Raw genomic sequence first — 24,911 nt, 5'->3', positions numbered from 1 at the left:
GTCCGAGATGTGTGTGCAGGGAGCAGTCTCTTCTGGTTTCCCAGGCTTGTCTGCCTCTCTGAAGGTTTAGCTCTCCCTCCCACGGGATTTGGGTGCAGAGAACTGTTTATCCGGTCTGTTTCGCTCCTCTCTTACTGCTTTTAATATTCTTTCTTTATTTTGTGTGTTTGTTGTTTTGACTATTATGTGACAGGAGGAGTTTCTTTCCTGGTCCAATCTATTTGGAATTCTGTAGGCTTCTTGTATGTTTATGGGCATCTCTTTCTTTAGGTTAGGGAAGTTTTCTTCTATGATTTTGTTGAAGATATTTACTGGTCCTTTGAGCTGGGAGTCTTCACTCTCTTCTATACCTATTATCCTTACATTTGATCTTCTCATTGATTCCTGGATTTCCTATATGTTTTGGACCAGTAGCTTTTTCTGTTTTACATTATCTTTGACAGTTGTGTTGATGATTTCTATGGGATTTTTCTGCTCCTGAGATTCTCTCTTCTATCTCTTGTATTTTGTTGGTGATGCTTGTATCTACGGCTCCTTGTCTCTTCCTTTGGTTTTCTATATCCAGGGTTGTTTCCCTGTGTTCTTTCTTTATTGCTTCTATTTCCATTTTTAATTCCTTCATTTGTTGGATTGTGTTTTCCTGGAATTCTTTCAGTGATTTTTGTGATTCCTCTCTATAGGCTTCTAGTTGTTTATTTATGCTTTCCTGCATTTCTCTAAGAGAGTTCTTCATGTCTTTCTTGAAGTCCTCCAGCATCAAGATCAAATATTATTTTAAATCTATATCTTCCTTTTCTTATGTGTTTGGATATTCAGTGTTTGCTTTGGTGGGAGAATTGTGCTCCGATGATGCCATGTAGTCTTTGTTTCTGTTGCTTGTGTTCCTGTGCTTTCCTCTCTCCATCAGATTGTCTCTGCTGTTACTTTGTTCTGCTATTTCTGACAGTGGCTAGACTGTCCTATAGCCCCGTGTGTCAGGAGTGTTGTAGACCTGTTTTCTTTCAACCAGTTATGGGAACAGAGTGTTCTGCTTTTGGGCGTGTAGTCTTTCCTGTCTAGTGCTCTTCAGTTGTTCCTGTTGACCTGTGTCCTGAGTCTACCAGGCAGGTCGCTTGGAGCAGAAAAGTTGGTCTTACCTGTTGTCCCTCCACGCAAGTTGCTCGGGGGTGGCTGCTTTTGAGCTCTCCATGAGGGCGGAATCCAGGAGGCCCTGTGCCACCTTTTCAGGGAGGCCCTGTACACCGGGGTCCCAGATGGCGTTAGGTGTTTTTTTCTGGAGTTAGAAATGTGGGCAGAGTGCATTCTCTTCTGGCTTCTCAGGTGTGTCTGCCTCTCTGAAGGTTTAGCTCTCTCTCCCATGGCATTTGGGTGTAGAGACCTCTTGATCCGGTCCCTTCCCATATATTTTCTCTTGGTGGGCAATACTTTTCCTTGTTTTGTGAAAGAAAAGACTGATCATTAGATTTAATTAACTTATAATTAGTTAAAATTATTTATATAGTTTCTTGAGCACTTTGTTGAATTTTGTAATAGAAGGCCACCTTTTTCTCAGAACATTAATGAAAATGTAAATTAATTTAGAAAATCTCATCAAATAAAAATGTGTGAGATGTACTGGAAGTGCATAGAATGTACCAGCAATGTTTTAATATTGTCTATTTACTAGTGATATATTTAGTGAAAGAAGCAAGGTAAACTGTAAGTTTTTCTATTTTAGTGATTTCTAGATTGATTGTTATCATTAGAATGAATAATTCATGAATATTTATGATGCCTATTTTCAGATTTTCTTTCTTTCTAATTTTTTTTGGAAGTAGATAATCTGTGTGTAATTCTGGCTCTGGAAATTTGCTTTATAGAAGTGGTGGCTTTAAAAATCCTGCTGCCTCTCACTCCTAAATGCTGACACAACAGTCATAGACCATTATGACTGCAAATTTTATTTTGATATAGGCACCTCTACCAACATAACACCCTAGATCATTCTTTATGAAAGGTTCAGTTCCATGGAATAATTAGAGATTATGATTATAGGTTTTTGGGTTTTAGCGCAGGTGACTTTTATTTCACATCAGGAATATGAAATGTTAAATCTCTGCTTTATCATTTCAGAGAATCCCTATGATATTTTCCAGTATAGATTTTTGTTAACATGGTCAAAGAACAAGAACATTTTATATCCATGTGCCTATCACAATATTTACAAATGCTTTAAAAGCAAATAGATTTACTTTCAGCAAGTTTTGAATACTTGTTACTTGTTAATAGTAGTTTAAAAGCATGTCATTGATTTAAGGGGCACCAGCTTTGTCAAGCATTGTCATAGCCCTGTCACTAGACAATCCTTTATTTGTCAATTTGATTTCCCCCATACCTCCTAATAATCTTTAATCTGTCTACCAGTTCAAGTATATTTTACATCTTGTGGAAGTTCAGGTCCTTTACATTGTTCAAGTCCTAAAAGGAGTAAATTAACTTCTAGGCCATCCCAGTGTCAAATTCTCGAATGTTCTAAACTTGGACATTTTGATTTGTTCCTTACCTAGATATTATCCCAAGGCAAAGTCTTGATTTAAACCTACATTGCTTCCTACCAAGATGATCAATCAGGAGGTGATTTATTAATACTCAAGATTTTGTCAAGTCTTCTTCAGAGCCACAGAATCCGGTCAGGCCTGAGGATACTCAGGGGCCCAGGGAAGCCAGCCACAAATGTGATTGCTCTTCTCCTACGCAATGTACCCTCCAGACTTAAACTCTCCTTGTCTCGGAGTAGGAGAAAGGAAGAACTGAGGAGTTAAAAGCCGTTTTACAGCAGAACTTTCAAGACTGAAAAATAAGTAATTTTTTTCTATGGTTTGCTTTGTTTTGTTTTCATTCTTTAAACCAGGGCCTCAGGTAGCCAGGGCAGTACTTGGCTGTCCTATATAGCAAACGGTTGTCCAGATTTCTGGTTCTACTAGCTCAGTCTCTCAAGTTCTAGATTATAGTTGTGAGCCACCTTGTCTGCCTTGAACAAATTTTTATAAAATTGAGAAACCATCAGGATTTAGATTTTTTAGCAAAATATGGAAAGTAAGTTAGTTTGTCCATTAGAAAGGACCCACTTCATTGTTAAAAAAACATGGAATTTTCTAAAAGAATAAAACATAAATGTAATGACTCCTGTTGTTGAATCATGGAAAAGCTGGACGAAGTTCATGAGGCAGGCATTCCCATAGCAAGACCAGCAGTCTCAACTAACCTGGAACCTGAGATCTCTCAGACACCTAACCACCAACTAGGCAGCAGACACTATCTGGTCTGAAGCTCCTGACACATAGATGTTGTGGTAAATATTAATAAAATAATCTCTACCATCCTGTGCTATTGCTGGGTCTTGTCAGCCCCATGGCATCTGAGGGGTATTTCCATCTCAGTCAGAAAAGCATTTCACTGTCTTACCGACTAAGCTCTCAATCTCCATCCTATGCTGCTACCTGGTACTCTCTGAGCCCAGCAGCAGTCGCCCTCTTGCAACTGTCTTGTTTCAGACTCTACTCATATTCCCAGCATCCATCCCCTGAGGTTATAGTCACAACTTCCAGTTACCCGTTGAAATCAAAACTGAATAACCTTGTAATTTAGCAATCAGATTTATATCTTAAATTCTCAATCCACAAAATGTCCACATAATAAACTCACAACAAATTGATAATGATTTAAACTGCCCATTTAGATAAGAAAAATTGTCCTGTAAAAATCCATCCCTTAATAAAATTCATAACTACTCGTACATTTAAAGCCACACAGATCTGGGTAGTCCTTCTCTGCCTTCATCATGGTTCATCTCCTTTCTCTTTTCCTCTCTCCCACCTCAAAAAACTGTCCCCTCCTTACTTTTTCACTGTCCACTCACGGGCCTTGCCTTATCTTGTGCCTGCCCTCACCTACATAAAGAACACAATCTACAGACTGCAGAGGATTGCTGGTCTGTCCTCAGTGACAGAAGATGGACCTAACCCTTGAGAGACTTGCAGCCCCAGGGAATGGGGAGGCCTGGTAGGGTCATCCTCTTGAAGACACGGGGTTGTGGGGAAGAGGAATCGGATGAGGAAATGTTGGAGCAAGGAATGGGAGTGGTTAATGACTGGACTGGAAAAAAGAATAAAGATAATAATAAAAAAGAAAACAAAACAAAACCCCCAAAGTTTTTATTAAAAAAAGACATTTCGAGCCTCAGTCCTTCTTTATTCTAGCAGTGTTTCTGAGGATTCTGGTTTTGCCCTCTCTACAGTTTACATCTCAGTCTTCAAATATCAATGGATAATTCTTTCAGAGTATGCTGGGACTGATGTCCTAGGAAATTAAGATAGAGGGAACTGTGGCATTCATTACTGTTTAACTTTGTCAAATGTTTATATATTATCCATCGGAGAGATGTCATAATAGGAGACAGCATTTGGCACAATATGTTTCTTTTTTCCTTTCTCTCAGAGTCAGCTTTCATTAAGCAATTTCCTGTTTTCGGTTTGGTCAAGTGGAGGGGCAGAAAATCATGAGGTTGAGTATCACTCTGAGTAAATTTATTTCTGCCTTTCCTCTTGGAACCTTTTATGAGAATCAGACCAGGAAAGCCAACTTGTACACCACAATTGGAGGATCAATTTCTTCCACCAGAATCATTTCAGGGCAACAATACAGGTAGATACCTATTTTTATTGTTTTTCTACTGAATGATCAAATAAATTCTAGAGAATTTCCTATGGTATGACATGAGAGTTGGATTGATGGGAAAGCCCTGTTGGTTGTGTAGATCAGGTTAACTCTGGCAGCATGTGAAAACTGTTAATCTGTACTTTTTATTTTCTTTCAGCGTATGCTGGGACTTGTGTGCTAGGAAATTAAGATATAGGGAACTGTGGCATTCATTACTGTTTAACTTTGTCAAATGTTTATATATTATCCATTGGAGAGATGTCATAATAGGAGACAGATAACATGGGTCAGCGTGGAAAGGTAATTTTTGTAACACCCACATGAAGGTGTAGTGAGAGAACTCACATTGTAAAGTGGGATTACGGACACATGCATCTTGGCTCAGCCAGCACCCCAAGAGCAATACTAAACTGTAGCTAGTTTGAAAAAGAATGCTGTATTGGAGAGATTCTTTTTTGGTCAAGAAATAAGGTAAAAGGTAAATCATATCAGAAAACTTCATGAATTAAAAAAAAGTACAGAAGAATGTTGTAATATGTCCAGCTTGCTGTTCATATTATTTGCTGGCTTTCCTCTCAGGTATTAATGTAAGGGTAAGGTCAGTTTCAAATACTAACAGTCTACTCTTACATTGATATGTACTATCAGATTGTATCCTTCATGGGTATTAGCTCATATGTACTGCATAGTGACAAAATTTATTTTCATATATCCTTGTCTTGCAATATTATGTACAATTATATTATATGTGACATGACTATGTACATGGATGATTTGAATTTGAAACTTCGTATTGTATTTTCCATGCCCTGCTATTATCCACAACCCATGTGGTAATGTCCCCTTTCTACATTCTTGGTCCCTTCAGTTAGAAAAGGTTACTAATAATATCTGAAGATGTTGAGCTAGGAGCCTCAGAGGAGAGAGAATATTAAATATTGTCTTTCCATGTTTGGATTATTCCACTCAGTATGAGCTTTTCCAGTTGAAATCATTTGCCAGATCCAATCATGGAAATGAATGTGTCTACTATGTTTAACTATTTGGCAATGTTAAACAGACAAATATTCCTTTGAAGTTAGTGTCTGGGAAACTCAAAGTGTCCTACATAAATAAAAGGATTGAAAGAACTTTTAATATTCATGTGTTTATCGAAATATGTAAATGAATTTAAAGTAACTGTTTTAGTTATTCCTAAAGTCTTCACTGTTGGTTATTTGAGGAGATTATTTACAAGTTTTTCAATGATTTCCAGTGGTTCGAATTTTTCCTAACCTTTTAATGTGCTGAATATTTTATACAAACAGATTGTATCAATATCATGATGACTTATCATTAAATTTGTACTTCTATTCACATTTCCTAAAATAATTGCTGTAAGCATTAGGGATACAGATTGGAAAGGAAGAAGTCAAAGTATGACTACTTGCAGATGATATGATTGTATACTTAAGTGATCCCAAAATTTCCACCAGAGAACTACTAAACCTGATAAACACTTTCAGCAAAGTGGCTGGGTATAAAATTAGCTCAAATAAAATAGTAGCCTTCCTCTATACAAAAGAGAAGGAAGCTGAGAAAGAAATTAGGGAGACGACACCCTTCATAATAGTCCCAAATAATATAAACTACCTCGGTGTGATATTAAGGAAGCAAGTGAAAGATCTCTATGATAAGAAATTCAAGCCTCTGAAGAAAGAAATTGAAGAAGATCTCAGAAGATGGAAAGAATTCCCATGCTCATGGCTTGGCAGGATTACTATAGTAAAAATGGCCATTTTACCAAAAGCGATCTACAGATTCAATGCAGTCCCCATCAAAATTCCAACCCAGTTCTTCATAGAGTTAGACACAACAATTTGCAAATTCATCTGGAATAAAAAAAAACTCAGGATAGCTAAAAGTATCCTCAACAATAAAAAGACTCCCGGGGGAATCACTATCCCTGACCTTAAGCAGTATTACAGAGCAATAGTGATAAAAACTGCATGGTATTGGTACAGAGACAGACAGATAGACCAATGGAACAGAATTGAAGACCCAGAAATGAACCCACACACCTATGGGCACTTGATTTTTGACAAAGGAGCCAAAACCATCAAATGGAAAAAAGATAACATTTTCAGCAAATGGTGCTGGTTCAACTGGAGGTCAACATGTAGAAGAATGCAGATCGATCCATGCTTATCACCCTGTACAAAGCTTAAGTCCAAGTGGATCAAGGACCTCCACATCAAACCACATACACTCAAACTAATAGAAGAAAAAGTGGGAAAGCATCTCAAACACATGTGCTCTGGAGAAAATTTCCTGAACAAAACACCAATGGCTTATGCTCTAAGATCAAGAATGGACAAATGGGATCTCATAAAACTGCAAAGCTTCTGTAAGGCAAAGGACACTGTGGTTAGGACAAAATGGCAACCAACAGATTGGGAAAAGACCTTTACCAATCCTACAACAGATAGAGGCCTTATATCCAAAATATACAAAGAACTCAAGAAGTTAGACCGCAGGGAGACAAATAACCCTATTAAAAATGGGGTTCAGAGCTAAACAAAAAATTCACAGCTGAGGAATGCCGAATGGCTGAGAAACACCTAAAGAAATGTTCAACATCTTTAGTCATAAGGGAAATGCAAATCAAAACAACCCTGAGATTTCACCTCATACCAGTGAGAATGGCTAAGATCAAAAACTCAGGGGACAGCAGATGCTGGCGAGGATGCGGAGAAAAAGGAACACTCCTCCATTGTTGGTGGGATTGCAGACTGGTACAACCATTCTGGAAATCAGTCTGGAGGTTCCACAGAAAATTGGACATTGAACTGCCTGAGGATCCAGCTATACCTCTCTTGGGCATATACCCAAAAGGTGCCCCAACATATAAAAAAGACACATGCTCCACTATGTTCATCGCAGCCTTATTTATAATAGCCAGACGCTGGAAAGAACACAGATGCCCTTCAACAGAGGAATGGATACAGAAAATGTGGTACATCTACACAATGGAATATTACTCACCTATGAAAAACAATGACTTTATGAAATTCGTAGGCAAATGGTCGGAACTGGAAAATATCATCCTGAGTGAGGTAACCCAATCACAGAAAAACACACATGGTATGCACTCATTGATAAGTGGCTATTACCCCAAATGCTTGAATTACCCTAGATGCCTAGAACAAATGAAACTCAAGACGGATGATCAAAATGTGAACGCTTCACTCCTTCTTTAAAAGGGGAACAAGAATACCCTTGGCAGGGAATAGAGAGGCAAAGATTAAAACAGACACAGAAGGAACACCCATTCAGACCCTGCCCCACATGTTGCCCATGCATATACAGCCATCCAATTAGACAAGATGGATGAAGCAAAGAAGTGCAGGCCGACAGGAGCCTGATGTAGATCCCTCCTGAGAGACACAGCCAGATACAGCAAACACAGAGGGGTATGCCAGCAGCAAACCACTGAACTGAGAATAGGACCCCGTTGAAGGAATCAGAGAAAGAACTGGAAGAGCTTGAAGGGGCTCGAGACCCCATATGTACAACAATGCCAAGCAACCAGAGCTTCCAGGGACTAAGCCACTACCTTAAGGCTATACATGGACTGACCCTGGACTTTGACCTCTTAGGTAGCAATGAGTATCCTAGTAAGAGCACCAGTGGAAGGGGAAGCCCTGGGTCCTGCTAAGACTGAACCCCCAGTGAACTAGATTGTTGGGGGGAGGGCAGCAATGGGGGGAGGATGGGGAGGGGAACACCCAGAAAGAAGGGGAGTGGGGAGGGTGATGTTTGCCCGGAAACTGGGAAAGGGAATAACACTCGAAATGTATGTAATACTCAAGTTAATAAAAAAAAACAAACAAAAAAAACCAAAAAACAAAAAAACAAACAAAACATGGACTGAACCCGGGCTCCAACTGCATAGGTAGCAATGAATAGCCTAGTAAGAGAACCCACGGAAGGGGTAGACTTTGGTTCTGCCAAGACTGAATCCCCAGTGAACGTGATTGTTGTTGGCAGGGCGGTAATGGGGGGAGAATGGGGAGTGGAACACTCATATAGAAGGGGATGTGGAGGGGTTAGGCAGATGTTGTCCAGGAAACCGGGAAAGGGAATGACAATCGAAATGTAAACAAGAAATACCCAAGTTAATAGAGATGGAGGAAAAAAAAAGAAATATAAAGAATTTAATATAAAATCTGAGCAGAATTCCCCCCTGTAATGGAAATTGGGCTCATTCCTTATCAGGGTGTGTAGATATTTAAGTGAGGTAGTAAAACCCCACCCTTTTCCAACACTGTGTATCATCAGATCCAGGTATGCTCCTAAATGTGGACTTTTAACATTTTCTTTAGAAATCACTCAAGGACATATTTTAACAGAGAATATCCCCTATAAACTCCCAAAATGAGTGAACAGGAGGTCACTTATTCAAGTCTGAGATTTTCTAAATCTTCACGGCTGCATAACCAAGTGAAGCCTGAGGAGACTAGAGGGCCCAGAGAAGCTGGCCACAGAGGTAAGTGTTTAAGTGTCCAAATTCACATTTTAAACACACTTTAAACTTAAAAAATTAAAAATATCCTACTAGCTTCTATGCAAGACTATAATGTTCCATTTCATCTGAGCTAGGTTATGCACAAGTGTGGAAAGGAAGAAAAGAGTATTAGCTGGAGGGTAATCCTGTACACAACTGTTCAAAAGTAACTTTTAAAAAAGCAATCAAGTTTTATAATTAAAAGAAAGAAAAAAACTATAAGTCCACTTCTACTTTTTAGTTGTTAATCAGTCACAAAGGAAACCAGATGGACAGAGTAGAATAATGGGAGTCTATAAGAAAAACAAATTCTTGAGAATAAAGAAGTGAGAAACCATTAGGTTTTTTATTATTTAGTCTAGCCAAGAAGAACTCTGAAACTCTTAATACAAACTAGAGTCTGAAAAAACACCAAATGCTCTAGACAAAGAAAATCGTAAGTAAATGAAGCTTATGCATTAGGAACAACACTTTCATTCTTGAAGAAACTGTTTTGTCGTAAATATACCTGACATTTAATGCAACATGGCAACAATAGTTGTCCATCAGAAGACGAATTCTCCTGAGAGTAAACTGGAAGAGGAAGGAAGAAGAGATGAAAGATTTAATGAGGTGGGAATGACTAAACTCTAGTATGAGCTCCTAAAAACATCAAAGAATAATTTTGTTTACTAATGAAAATTAGAAGTGTCACTTTTTATTCTCTTTTATTCTGCACACACTGTTATATCTGTGCTCCAAGCTGAGGTCTGTCCTTTTGTGATCTACTGGTAACCAGAGACACAAGTTTCAGATTCCAAATGTCTTAGATACACCTAAATGTTCAGTATTATATAGAACAAAATCAAGTTTACAGGGAAAAATAGTTGACTTATGGGCCCTTTCAAGAATGGGAATACATAGATCAGGTTCAGAGCAGATGTGGTTCCCAACCACTTCTCAAGAATGTGCATCCCTCTATCATCCCTCTATCCCTCTTTCTTCCTCTCCATCCTCAGTTATCTTTCTTGGTGGACTCTATGTTCCAGTTTTGTATTTTGTACCTGGATTGTATCTACACCTCCATTGCCTTCTGTAGGATGCACTTTTGTTCCTGTAGAACTGGGTGAGGGCACATGACTGTCATTCAGCCCCTTTAAGGTTGAGTTAGGAGGATTCAGAGCACAAGGCTAAGGTTTACATAAGTTCAAAATACTGTCAAACTTCACACACACAGGATTTCTACAGGGAGTGCATTTTAGGTAGAAATTTGCAATTTTGAGAGCACACTTTAAGTCAGTTTGTATTATTAGCTTTTGCAAAATTTCCCCTTGTTTCTGGGCTACACCAAGTTAGTAATTAGTATTGAGATTTGCTTCTTTCATGGCGATTTTATTGCCTTTTTTTGTTGATTGCAGAGTGTTATGTCCCGTGGCACCTGATTGTGATAGCTTTGGGAATCCTCTGTACCCTTCTTCTGGTAACTGTTGCAGTGTTGGTGACAAACAGTGAGTAGTTGATATACATCCTGTTCGACCTTCTGCCTATAGAATAGCTTTAGACATGAACTATGCAATTGTATACTCTGTCCGTTGTCCTGCCTAAAATCACCGGATGAGACAGAATCTCTGAACATTAGTATTTTTTTCCTGACACACTGTAGTATCTGTTCTCTTTCATAACTAATTTGTTAGCTCTGGGGCTGTTGGAAGTTCTGTCACATTTTTGGTTATGTTCTTTCTGAGGACTTGGTGATAGTCTTTTTTTCTGATCTCATGTGATTGTTAATTTTATGTAAATATTTTTGAGTGACTGCTATGCAAAGAATTGAAGTCCTTCTTTCGCTATTTCTTCTATATACATTGAGGTTATGCTTACGTCAAAAGACTTCATTTGTACAGAGGAATTAAAGGTTAAAGTTTATTGGATTCCTCCACATTTACAGAGAAAATCACTTCCAGGATGTGTTCAAACATAGCTATGTATGTAGGTATATTGCTTTCCATATGCTCCAAAAAGAATTGTGCCATTTGTTAACGTTTTTTAGTTCAGATATTCATGATGTGTTAGCTATTCATTGAATATTTTACTTAGGTTATTATCTGTAAATTTGTGTTTCAAAAAATGAAGTGAGGGTTGGGGATTTAGCTCAGTGGTAGAGCGCTTGCCTAGCAAGCACAAGGCCCTGGGTTTGGTCCCCAGCTCAAAAAAAAAATGAAGTGAGTGGAGGTTACTTCCACCCTAATTTTTTCATTTGTATTCTTTACTTTAAAGACAACTTACCTTGGAGAAAATTGATGTATCTGTTTCTGTAGTGAATTAATTGAAGTGCTAATTTATAAATGTTAAAGTACCAATGAAAATAATGATATGTATTGGCTGTCAACATGAAGCTTTTTGTCTATTTTTAAATTTTAATATGTACTCTTTATAAGAATTTTTGATATTACATCTGTGACTAATTTAGTTTTTCAGTATAGTCAAGAGAATCATGAACTGCAGGAAACACTAAACCAACACAACTGCAGTGCCATGCAAAATGACATCGACTTAAAGGAAGAAATGCTGAGAAAAAAGGCGATAGAGTGTAGTCCAGGCAATGATCTTCTGGAATTGCTCAACAGAGAACAGAACAGATGGTACAGCAAAACCAAGACTGTCATAAATTCCTTACAACACACAAGTATGTAGTGGGAGTGAGGAATGTAAATACAGAACTGCATTACTAGCCACTGTTTCTTCTCTGGAAGCTTTGAAGTCCAACCAGCAGCTTAAGATGCTGGTGATATTTGGGTTAATCATTTAGGGGATCCTTATGTCTGACACTGACTCTTACTGCTTCATGAAAATGAAGTTCCAAACCAGTACACCTGAAGATTTTGATTGTTTTGGTCTATGGGAAAAATCTTAGTCTCCAACTTTGTTGCGGACAGAACAAGGAACTTTTTATAAGAGTGTATTTATCAACTATTTATGCTAAAATGAACTTAGAGAATTTACAAAGATAAAGTTTTAAAAATAATTTGCGTGTGTGTTTATGTATATGTGTTTGCCTGTTTACATCTGACATTTTTTTGAGAGAGTTGGCCTGTTTGTAGTAAAGCAACCTTTTCTGTAGCAAATATGGGAGCTACAACATGGTGTACACATAGTGCAGCTATGTCAATGACAGTGAATGAAGCTAGAAAGATGAAAATATCAAACATCACAAGGAACCTTTCTCATCCTTCATCATGACTGGTCATTTTTAACTGACACAGTTTATCAATCATCATTAAATATTTTTTCAGGATTTAGAGTTCACAAAAACCTCTTGCATATTATCTCACCACATTGTGACAGTAAGATGTGACAGTTTGTACTATGTATGGACTAATATATTTAAAATTGCTACATTATAAAACACGTGACAGAAAAAAAAGTTCTAAAAAATCTTTGAAGTATTCCAAACCCATGGAAAATATTTTGTTTCATTACTTTAGAATAACTTCATTGTCTGAAAAGGGTAGTATATTATGAATATGTGGTTGCAGGAGGGTGATTATAACTTTCAGGACAATCCAGAGATCCCAGAAAATTTCAGGCCACCATGAGTACCACAAGGCTATCTCTTCATAGAAAAATGAAGGTCGGAGATAAAGTTTGTTAGTAGAGAATGGCCATTCCCAGCCCCTCACTACACAAAATATTCACATTGAGGTGACATTCACACACAAAGTGCATACTTTTTAATGTATTCAAATTTAAACATTTGGGCATGTAGGCATACCATTGAAGGCATCAACATAATCTTGAGAACAGACTATGAATGACAAAACCTCGTTTATATGTCTCTTACTTTTCTTAAGGTAAGAACATGTAGCACAGATCATGACATAATGCTAAGTGCACACTAGTGTGTAGACCAGTGTGGGGGACAATACATTACTGCAGATCTAGAATTCTGCCATCAGGTTGGCTGTCTCTGAGTAGCACATGTTCATTTCTTCTTTTCTAGCCCCTGGTATCTTTCAAGTTTCTGCTTGATAGAGTTTGGCTGCTTTAGAAACTTGATCTGCATGGAATCATAAAGTTGTTCCATCCTCAAGTCCATCCATGTTAACCATATACATGAACATCTCTCATTTGGGTTTTAGTGTAAAAAATGATGTCATTCTCCAGCCCAAGGTGACTTGGAACTCACTGTATACCTAAAGCTGGACTGGAATTCACTGCTTAGCCTAGGCTGGCCTTAAACTGGTGATAACCCTACTGCCTCTCTCTTTGGAGTGATCAGGTTATAGGCATACGTCATCATGCTGGACAGATTCATTTCCCTTTAAAGGCTGAATTGTATACTTTTGTGTGCTTGCCCTACATTTTCTCTACTGATTCATCCATGATCAACACATAACATATTTTTGTATCTCTGTGATTAAAAACAATGTTATATAGAACATGGGTGTGCAAGGGTCCCTGGGCATTTTAGAATCTCAATTTCTGTGATCAGTGAGATTTTACTTTTCCCTCCCACAGGCTTAATAAATACATTGATCTGGCAACAGAATACCAGAAATTAATAAGTTTAACCATTTATCTTCTCTGTTGTAGGCAACGAAATTGAAACACACTGGTTCTGCTACGGTATAAAATGTTATTATTTCATCAAGGACAGAAAAACATGGCATGGATGTAAACGGATCTGCCAGAATTCCAATTTATCCCTTCTGAAGATAGATGATGAGGATGAAAGGGTACTGTAGACATTTGTCTTTCTCTTCTCTTAGAATCTGTCTCTAACCATGAATAATGAGATACTCAATCTAGATTTGTTTTTAATTGTATATGGTTTACCTGTAACATGATCAAATCTGTGGGACCCAGGTTTGTTAAGAGGAGCCTCATTACTACAGAGACACTTGTACCTTTCAGTCTTATTCCTTTCTCATTTGTTTACAAGAGAATATCTCAGATAATATATCTTTCCCTGATGAAGTTTAACCGTTTGATATGGTACATCCTGTGGCTGACAGTTTTTTATTTGCATAGAGTACCAAATAAACCCACAATTTCTTGAGTTTGCTCTTTGGAATGTGGAAGTGAGGCTGTCTAAGATGAGTAATCAGATGACAACAGGGAAACTAGCTGAGCCCTGGGCCTGTCTGCAGAATGAGATGATATGACAAATTTGGAATTAAATGGTTGACCTGTTAGCTCCATGATGATAAACTGTCCATATCTTTACTGGATAGTATTCTTATGTTTTGAAAAAAACATACCCCTCTTTAAAAATCACTATTTAAAAGAAAACAAGGTTGTCAGGATTCTGACATTCCTGTTTAAATTATTACTAGTGAAATCTCTTCAAATATTAAGCGTATACTTTTCTAGAGGAATGATTTCAGAATCACTTTGATACCTTCTTATTTATAACATGGTATGATATTTATACAACAATTTAATACATGGTTAAACAACAACATAAAAGATTTTAATGCAAAGCAATACTTTAATTTCCACTTGATACAGTAACCATAACCAATTTTTAAAATTTATTATTATTATTATTATTATTATTATTATTATTATTATTATTAGTAGTAGTAGTAGTAGTAGCAGCAGCAGCAGCAGTAGTAGTAGTATTGGTATTAATAGTGGTAGTAGTATTTTACTTATTCATTTCTCACTGACTACTTCCCAGTCGCTTCCTCCCATAATCTATATCCCATTTCTCTTTCTCCTGATAGGGTGGTAGCCCCCAAGGTATCCTTGTAGCCTCCCCCATTAAATCTCCATGAGGCTAGCTGCATCTTTTCCAACTGAGGCAGAACAAGGCACATCCCAGTTAGAAGAACATATGCCATGTACAGGCTTCAGATTTTCAGATAGCCCCACCACGGTTTTTCTGGACCCCTATGAAAACCACACTTCACATGTACATTGGAGCCTAGGTTCAGCCCCCTGTATGTTCTTTGTTTTGTGGTTCTGACTCTGAATGCCACATAGGTCCTGGTTTCTGTTGGTCTTTCTATTCCCTTCAAAGCCCACCATATTTTCACATATTCTTCTATAAGTCCCCAAGATCTATCAACTGTTTGACTGTGGGCATCTATGTAGGTATGATTCAGCTGCTGAAAGGAACATCACAGAGTACAGCCATGCTAGATTCCTGTCTGCAAGCATAACAGAGTATCATTAGTGGTGTCAGAGATTGATGTTTTTCCATTGGATGTGTCTCAAGTTGAGCCAGTTATTGGTTGGCTGTTTCCTCAGTCTTTGCTCCATCACCAAACCCTGCATTTCTTGTAGACGGGATAAATTTTGGGTCAAAAATTTTGAGGGTGTGTTGGTGTGCCTATCATTCCCAATGGTTTCTTTCTTGACCACAGTATGCAGACTCCCCAGGTTACATAGAATCACAGCTAAGGATAACTCCATTGATTCTTGGTACTTCCCATATCACTTGTTTCCATCTCTTCCTGGAGATGTCACCTACCATCGGTCCCATCAGTTGCAGATTTCCATTCATTATCATAGCCATTAGGCCATCCCTTCTTCCCCTCCTCACACCCAATCTTGAACCCACATTCCCCTCATCATTCCCTCTCCCACACAATCCTCCCTCCATCAGCCTTTATGACCATTTAATTCCTGCTTTTAAGTGAGACTTAAGCATCCTTGCTTGTGCCCTTCTTTCTGTCCATCCACTTGGGTCTGTGGAGTGTATAGCATGGGTATCCCAAAATTTATAGTTGATGTTCACTTATAAGTGAATACATATCATGCAAACTCTTTTGGGACTTGTTTATCTAACACAGGATGATATGCTCAAGTTCCATTCATTTTGCCTGCAAAATTCATGATGCCTTTGTTTTTCACAGCTGAATAGAATTCCATTGTGAAAATGTACCACATTCTTTATCCATTCTTCAGTTGAAGGACATCTAAGTTGTTTCCACTTTTTGGAAACTGCTATGAACATAGCCAAGCAAGTGTTCTTTTGAGGGAAGGTGGAACATCTTTTGGGTATATGCCCAGGAGTTTTATAGAGAGTTCTTGAGATAGAAATGTTGACAGTTTTCTCTGAAATAAACAAATTGATTTCCAAAGTGGTTGTACATGTGTGCACTACACCAGCAATAGAGGAATGTTCCCTTTGCTCCACATCCTTGCCAGCATGTGCTATCACTTCAGTTTTTAATCTTAGTCAGTCCTTTTGGTATAAGATGGGATCTCATAGTTGTTCTGGTCTTCATTTCACTGGTAGCTAAGGACTTTGAACATTTACTAATGTGAAAAGGAACTGGATATAGATCTCTCTTGAGAGACACATCCAGAGCATGTCCAACACAGAGGTCAATGCTAGCAGCAAACCACTGAACTGAGAATAGGACCCTATTGGGGGGAATTAGAGGAATTGTTGAAAGAGTTGAAGGAGCTTGCAACCCCATAAAAACAACGCCAGTCAACCAGAGCTTCCGGGGACTAAACCACTACCGAAAGACTCAGGGCTCCAACTGCATGTGTAGCAGAGAATAGCCTTGTTGGGGCGCCAGTGGAAGGGAAAGCCATTGGTTTTGCCAAGGTTGGACCCCCAGTGCTGGGGAATATGGGGGAGGGCAATAAGGGAGATGTGTAGGGGGAATATCCGTATGGGAGAGGGGGAGAGGAGGGAATGGGGGCTTATGGACAGGAAACCGGGAAGGAGAATAACCTTTGAAATGTAAGTAAAGAAATATATAATGAAAAATTAAAAAAATGAAAACAGAAAAAAAGGTACTGAGTCATCAGTGAAAGAAAATACTAACTCTAAAATATTCTTGCCTTAATCAGAAAGATTGTGAGTTCAAGGAAAGGGCTTGGTTACATAGTGAGACTTGGTCTAAGAAACACAGTCACAAATCTTGTCATGATCCCAGTATCTCAGGATACCTGAAGTGTTTATTTAAGAATTTATTGATATGACATAGGTTAATATAAATGTGCTACTAGTAGGAAGTTGCTAAAGAGATGGTGAGACTGATCAGTGGGAAGACAGGGCAACAGAGAATGATAAAGAAATGCTGGGAACTTTTCCTGCTTGTTCTCTCATCTAACAGACAGAAATTTCATTGCAAGGTGTACTGTTTCCTTTATAGAAGTTCCTTCAGCAACAGGTTATCCCAGACAATTACTGGATTGGATTGTCATATGAGAAAGAAAAAAATAAATGGGCATGGATTGAAAATGGACCATCTGAACTGTGAGTTTCTGAACACTTCAGACTCTACCACATGTGTGGGAATTGTGATGATTGTATGCAAAGGTTTTCTCTCCTTTTACATAGCTTTACTCATTTTCTATGAGCTCATGGGTAAGGACAAGTTGCATAATGTAGTCTTTGAGAAGATTTTATAAAGGAAATATGTATGATCAAGGAACTGACCAAAAGTGACTTAATACTGCATACATTTCAGAATTGTGTCTTGTAAGATGCGAAGAGTACTAGAACATCAACAACTTGAGATGGTGTGAAGTGACTCAATGATCTTGACAGATAAAATGAGTGTGAGTCTCTCAGACACTCATGTGATATATTTTACTGGTGTTAGCTTATATAATTGTTGGTTATTTATAAATATAAGAACATTTTTATATACACACACCTTCCATTTCAATGTATTTTGTAAATCTCAATTCTTTTGTTAATTTATAATCAAGTAGTAGAAAACTGTTCACAGATTACCTTTATTCACCATATATATTTTCTGAATTATTTCATATTATAAAAATATATGATCATATCACCCTCTACTACTATTAAAAGCTCTAGCATGTGTCCTGATAATTCTTTGTAGTTTAATGTACTCGGGTGCATGGCTGTAGTCTATTCACTGGAAAAAGGAAACTCACCAGTGGCCATACCCTCAGTAAAGAATTGAATTTCCCACATAAAGTAAAACATAGTATGTAAATGTGTACACACTTAAGATTTGCATTTTGATACTAATTAGATTTATCTAGCTGAACTTTTCCACATGGTACTAGATGTTTGTTTGCAATTAGCTTTAGCTATACAAATTATATAAAAGGAAATTAAGGGTGTTTCAATACTCCATTACAAATAATTTGCCATCTGGTGTTGGGTCAGAAAATACAATTTTGGCCCACTCCTGGAGCTGACCCAGTTCCACAGCACTCTGTACCTAGATTCTGTGGCAGAGAGAGTGGGACTCTCAGAAGTGTGGAGAATCCTGAGAGCACGGGTGAGAATAGCACTTCTGCTCACATTCCTGGCCCAAGAGGAAATCTGCTGGAGCCCTCTGGACACAGGAACCAAGGAAGGGTCTAGAAGAGGATCCTTCTAGTTTCTATTTATGCTGGAGCTGACTCTGACACACAGCTCTCTCTACCCAGATCTCATAGGCAGAAAGCCAGTCCTCAGGAGTGCTGACACACAGGCTTACAGGAGGGTCAAGCCATTGTCAGAGACAGTAAGACCAGATAAACCACAGATAATCAGATAATGAGATACAAGTGCTGGAACCTAGGAAAGAGAAACCAAAACTACTTGGCTTCATCAGAGCCCACTTCTCCCACCAAAGCAAATACTGGATATCCCAAAACACCAGAAAAGCCGGACTTGGATTAAAAAAATCACATCTCATGATGATGATAGAGGACTTCAAAAAGACTAAATAACTTCCTTAAAGACATACTAGACAATAGATATAAACAAGTAGAAGCCCTTATAGAGGAAACACAAAAATCACTCAAAGAATTACACGAAAACACAACCAAACAGGTGAAGGAATTAAACAAAACCATCCAGGAAATAAAAGTGGAAATAGTAAAAATAATGACATCACAAAGGTAGACAACCCTGGAGATAGAAAACCTAGGAGGGGATCAGAAGTCATAGACGGAAGCATAACCAACAGAATACAAGAGATAGAAGAGAGAATCTCAGGGGCAGAATATATGATAGAAAACATTGATAGAACAATCAAAGGAATGTAAAATGCAAAAAGCTCCTAAACAAAACTATGCAGGAAATCCAGGACACAATGAGAAGATCAAACCTAAGGTTAATAGAAATAGAAGAGAGCAAAGATTCCCAACTTAAAGAGCCAGTAAATATCTTTAACAAAATTATAGGAGAAAATTTCTCTAATCTAAAGAAGGAGATGCCCATAAACATACAAGAAGCCTACAGAACTGCAAATAGATTGGACCAGAAAAGAAATTCCTCCCATCACAAAACCAAATGCACAAAACGAAAAAGAATATTTACAGCTATAAGGGAAATGGTAAAGTGACATATAAAGATAGCCCTATCAGAATTGCACCATAATTCTCAATTGAGTCTATGAAACCCTGAAGATCCTGGGCAGATGTCATACAGACAGTAAGAGAACACAAATGCCAGCCTAGGCTACTGTATCGAGCTAAAATCTTAATTAACATAGATGGAGAAACCAAGAATTCTATAACAAAATGAAATTTGCACAATATTTTTCCAAATGCCAGCCCTACAAAGGAAAATAGATGGAAAATTCCAACACAAGGAAGGAAACTATCCACTAGAAAAACATGAAGCTAATCTTCTTGCAACAAACCCACAAGAAGAGAGCTACACAAACATAATTCCACGTCTAACAACAAAAATAACAGGAAACAACAATCACTATAACTTAATATCTCTTGTCATCAATGGACTCAATTCCCCAAGGAAAAGACATAGACTAACAAACTGGATACATAAAGAAGACCCAGCATTTTGCTGCATACAGAAAACACACCTCAGTGACAAAGATAGACACTGCCTCAGAGTAAAAGGCTGGAAAACAATTTCCCGAGAAAATTGTCCCAAGAAACAAGTTGGAGTAGCCATTCTAATATTGGATCAAGGAACTTCACATGAAGTGGATCAAGGAACTTCACATGAAACCAGATACAGTAAACCTAATAGAAGAAAAATTGAGAAAGAGCCTTGAACACATAGACACTGATGAAAATTTCATGAATAAAACATCAATTGCCATTTTTCAAGATCAAGAATCTACAAAGGGGACCTCATAAACCTGCAAAGCTTCTGTAATGCATATGACACTGTCATTAGGACAAAACAGCTACCAACAGATTGAGAAATAATATCAAACCATTCCTACACCTAATAGAGTTCTAACATACAATATAGACAATAAACTCAAGAAGGTAGACTTAACAGAATAAAACAATCTTATTAAAAATGGTGGACAGAGCTAAACAAAGAATTCTCACCTGAAGAATATCGAATGACTGAGAAGTACCTAAAGAAATGTTCAGCATACTTAGTCATTAGGGAAATGCAAGTCAGTCAGAACAACCTTGAGATTCTACCTCAGAGCATTTACAATGGCTAAGATAAAAAATTTAGGTGACAGTAGATACTGTAGAGGATGTAGTGAAAGAGGAACATGACTCCATTGATGGGGGACTGGTACAACCACTCTGGAAATCAGTCTGGTCTCAGAAAATTGTACATAGTACTACCTGAGGACCCAACTATACCAATGCTGGGCATATATCCAAAAGATGCTCCAACATATAAGGACACATGCTCCACTATGTTCACTGCAGCTTTATTTAAACTAGCCAGGAGGTGGAAAGAACCCAGATGTCCCTCAACAGTTGAATGGATACAGAAAATGGGGTACATTTACCCAATTGGATAATGTTCTGCTATTAAAATAATGACTTCATGAAATTTATAGTCCAATGGATTGAACTAGAAAATATAATCCTGAGTGAGGCCACCCAATTACAAAATGATACACATGGTATGTACTCACTTCTAAGTGTATATTAGCCCAAAAACACTGATTACACAAGATACAATCCTCTGACCACATGAAAGTCAGAAAGAAGGACAAGTAAAGTGTGGATGCTTCAGTCCTTCTTAGAAGGAGAAACAAAAATACTCAGAGGAGGAAATACCGAGACAAAGTTGGGAGCAGAAACTGAAGGAAAGGCCATCCAGAGACTGCCCCACCTGGTGATCCAACCCATTTACAGCTACCAAACCTAGACAATATTGCTGATGCCAAGAAGTGCTAACAGGAGCCTGATATTCCTGTCTTCTGGGATGCTATGCCAGAGCATGACAAATCGAGGTGGATGCTTACAGGCAAATACTGCACCAAGAACAGGGTCCCCAATGGAGGAGTTAGAGAAAGGATTGAAGGAGCTGAAGGGGTTTGCAACTCCATAAGAACAACAATACCAGCCAAACCGAGCTCCCAGTGAATAAACCACCATCCAAATAGTACACATGGACAGACCTGTGGCTCTATCTGCATATGCAGTAGAGGATGGCCTTGTGCACCAATGAGAGGAGAAGCCCTTGGTTCTGCCAAGACTAGATCACTCAGTTTTGGTGGATGTCAGGGCAGGGAGGTGGGAAGCACTGGCTGGATGGGTAGGGGAATACCCTCATAAAACAAGGGGAAGGGTAGATGGGATAAGCTGTTTATGGATGGGAAACCGGCAAAGGGGATAGCATTTGAAACATAAATAATAAAAATATTCAATATAAAATGACCCAGCAACATATGCTGCAAACAGGTAATATTATTTTTGCACCAATTATACTCTAGGCAGTCTGCTAAGTCTTTGGCTGACTTGGTTTTACATTTTAAGTGTCAGAAAAACTGAGGTATCTTTAAATTGCAGACTTTGACACTTTAACTTGTTCATTGTATCTCTTTAAAATAATTCTACCCTGAGTGTCAGGTGGCATATATTTTTATTCCCAGTAATGGAGGATGGTGTTTAATGATCAGAGGCCAGATCATCTCTGAGTTTGTGGCTAGCCTGGTCTCCAGAGCTAGTTCCAGTACAGCTAGGGCTACACAGAAAAACTCTGTTTCAAAAACCCAAAGCTACAATAAGAAAAAATAGTTCTAAAAGAAACAGAGTTTGGAGAGCAAAAGTTGGAGAAGGCTGCAAATTGACCAGAACGTTGCCAAATCCCCATAAGGACTGGCATTCTGTTAACCATTGTTGGAAAATCTATTCAGTTTATGTTCTCTCTATTTTCCTTTGTGAATTCTTCTACTGAATTCCTCATCATCCTTAGTTAAGATGAGATTCTGCTAGTTCTGTCTGCTTTTACCACATAAGTCTTCCCTTTCTCCTTATAACACTAGCATGGAAGACCATGTTTTGTGTGTCACAATCTGTCTTTACTTTTATACTAGCACTTTTAAACAAACGGTAGCAACGGGAGAGGAGATTCAGCATAAAATATTTCGTTGGAAATATTGCAAATTAGTTTTTCCTGCTGTACAAAGATTGCAAATGTGAAAAAAAGATGGGGATTTTCTTGTGTCAAAGGGACAATTTTTTTTAACGAGCTTAAACAAAAGAACATATTTTAGGAATGAACTTATGATTAGTTACATATTATGTCTACCTTGGCACGTAGAATTGTTAAAATCATGACATTTCAGTGAATGTTCAGAACTAAATAGTTGCCCATTGTTGTTTTTTTTTCCTTAGTGCTTCAAACACAAAGATATTCAATGAAAGGGATGGAGCTTGTGTATTCTTATCTAAAACAAAACTAGACAGTATTGACTGTAATAATTTATACAGCTGTATTTGTGGGAAGAGATTGAATAAATTCCCTGATTTACTCTTCAATGAATGTTAAAGGTAAAAAATGAAATGTCCTGATTCTCATTTGTTTCCTGTAATAATTCATGACTCCTTAGAAATAAGTGTTTTGATCATAGAATTTCATTTGCAGTGCAAACAGAGACACAATCTGGAAGATTGGTGAATGTTCTGGATTCTGGAATCTGACTTGACAGAGCAGAGGACATCTACCTTCCTGGTGTATACAAGATAGATATTGGTCAGGCTTTCCCCCAAAGCCTGGATGAAAGTTTTGTTTGTTTCATAAAATTCCATAGAACTAAATAAAGAACCCTAATATCAGCCTGAGTATTTTATTATGAGTAGAATAAATCATTTCAATTAAAAGAACAATTAAGAGCTAGCATATAGTCCTTTACCCTTCTATCTTTCATGCTTACCGAGTCCTGTGGAGCTAGCTGAGCAGCTCTGGATACCAGGGCGACCTCCATTTTCCACAAGTCAGTCTTCCAACTTTCATCAGATCCCTGAAGATCCTGAACCATCAGACCCAAGGGTACTGAACAAAAGGCTGCCACAGCAGAATAATTTTCCAGAAGGGACAGAAGCAATAAAAAGAGATAGAAATAGAAGCAATAAAAGAATCATAAAGTTAGGGAATCCTGGTTGTGGAAAACCTAAAGAAGAGAACAGAAACAACAGATACAATATTACCAACACAGTGCAGGAGATGGATGAGAGAATATTAGGTGTAGAAAATACAAGAGAAAATATTAATACATCAATCAAAGAAAAAGTTAACTTTAAAAATTTCCTGACACACAACATCCAGGAAAACTAGAGTATCATTGAAAAAACTAAGCCAAGAACAATAGAAATAGAAGAAAGTTAAGAGAATAATAGAAAGAGAAGTAAGTTAAGGGCTCTGCAGCTCAGAAAATATTTTCAAGTCATAGAAAAATAATTCCCAACATAAAGAAATAGATACATATAAGCATACAAATGCCTATAGAGCATCATTTAGACTGGATCAGAAAAAATAGTCCTCCTCCCACATAATAATCATAACATAAATCTCCATAACAAAGAAAGAATATTAAAAGTAACAAGGGGGAAATAACAGACCACATACAAAGGCAGATCTATCAGAATTACAATGGACTTCTGATCAAAGACTCTGAAAACTAAATGAGCCTGGACAGAGATGTTGCAACCCCTAAAAGTCTACAGATTCCAATCTATACTATATTATCCAGCAAAACTCTCAATCACACCAGTTGTAGAAAACAAGACATTTTAAGACAAATCCAATTTCAAAAAGTATCTGTCCACAAATGAAGCCCTCCAGAAATACTCAAAGAAAAAGTCCAACCCAACTCAAATAATTAAATCCAAGAAAACACAGGAAATAAATAATTCCATACCTGCAAAACAAGGGAAGGACACACACACACACACACACACGCACACACACACACACACACACACACACACACACACACACACAGAAACTAACATCAAAAGCAACATCAAAATCACAAGAAATAGGAAGCACTGCCAATTAATATTTCTCAATGTCAGTGGACTCAATTCCCCAATAAAAGACACAGGCTAGTAGAATGGATTCATCTTTCTGCTGCATAGAAGAAACATGCCTTAGAAATAAAGATAGACATTACCTCAAAATAAATTACTAGGAACAACCTTCCAAGCAAATGAACCCCTCAAGCTTCCCCTGCTTGTGCTCTAACATTCTCCTTTAAATCATGTCTTCTGAAATTAGTGATTGTCATAGGTGCATGGTTGTAGGGCACCTAATGGAGCAAGAAAAATTACCAGTGGCCACACCCTCAACAAAGAATGAATCTCTTCGATTCATTAGGAGCAGAGGGCCCTCCACATCTTCCCAGGAATTTAGCTTTCTTGATCTTGTGCAGTTGCATACAGGTAACCACATCTCCTGTGAGTTTGTGAGTGTGATAGCTATTTCATGTCCCCATGTCAGCATTTCATAGAGCTTTTCTGCAATAGTTGGCCCTTGCATTCTTTCTACTGCCTCTTCCATGCTATTCTCAGACTCTTGGTGTGT

General features: G+C 37.9%; 1 protein-coding gene across 3 annotated transcripts; it reads left to right on the top strand.

The window, feature by feature from the left end:
- Positions 1-1,003: 1,003 nt before the first annotated feature.
- Positions 1,004-23,177, top strand: Ly49i7 (Ly49 inhibitory receptor 7). 3 transcript variants are annotated; one of them, XM_087658499.1, is made up of 8 exons: positions 2,547-4,683; positions 9,063-9,226; positions 10,642-10,731; positions 11,691-11,906; positions 13,814-13,956; positions 17,341-17,444; positions 22,724-22,879; positions 22,974-23,164. In XM_087658499.1, the coding sequence occupies exons 2-7, from the start codon at positions 9,115-9,117 to the stop codon at positions 22,875-22,877; spliced, it is 819 nt and encodes a 272-aa protein (XP_087514625.1). In that variant the 5' UTR covers positions 2,547-4,683; positions 9,063-9,114; the 3' UTR covers positions 22,878-22,879; positions 22,974-23,164. The 3 variants fall into 3 exon arrangements, with proteins under 3 accessions (XP_087514626.1, XP_087514625.1, NP_001009500.1); XM_087658500.1 differs by lacking the exon at positions 11,691-11,906 and having other exon boundaries at positions 1,004-4,683; positions 22,974-23,177; NM_001009500.2 differs by lacking the exons at positions 2,547-4,683; positions 22,974-23,164.
- The last annotated feature ends 1,734 nt before the right edge of the window (positions 23,178-24,911 follow it).

Source organism: Rattus norvegicus, chromosome 4, assembly GCF_021556685.1.
Source record: "Rattus norvegicus strain SHRSP/BbbUtx chromosome 4, alternate assembly SHRSP_T2T, whole genome shotgun sequence".
In the NCBI taxonomy this organism is placed as follows: domain Eukaryota; kingdom Metazoa; phylum Chordata; class Mammalia; order Rodentia; family Muridae; genus Rattus; species Rattus norvegicus.
The sequence above is the reverse complement of the archived record's forward strand: the minus strand, read 5'-3'. Positions and strand labels throughout refer to the sequence as shown.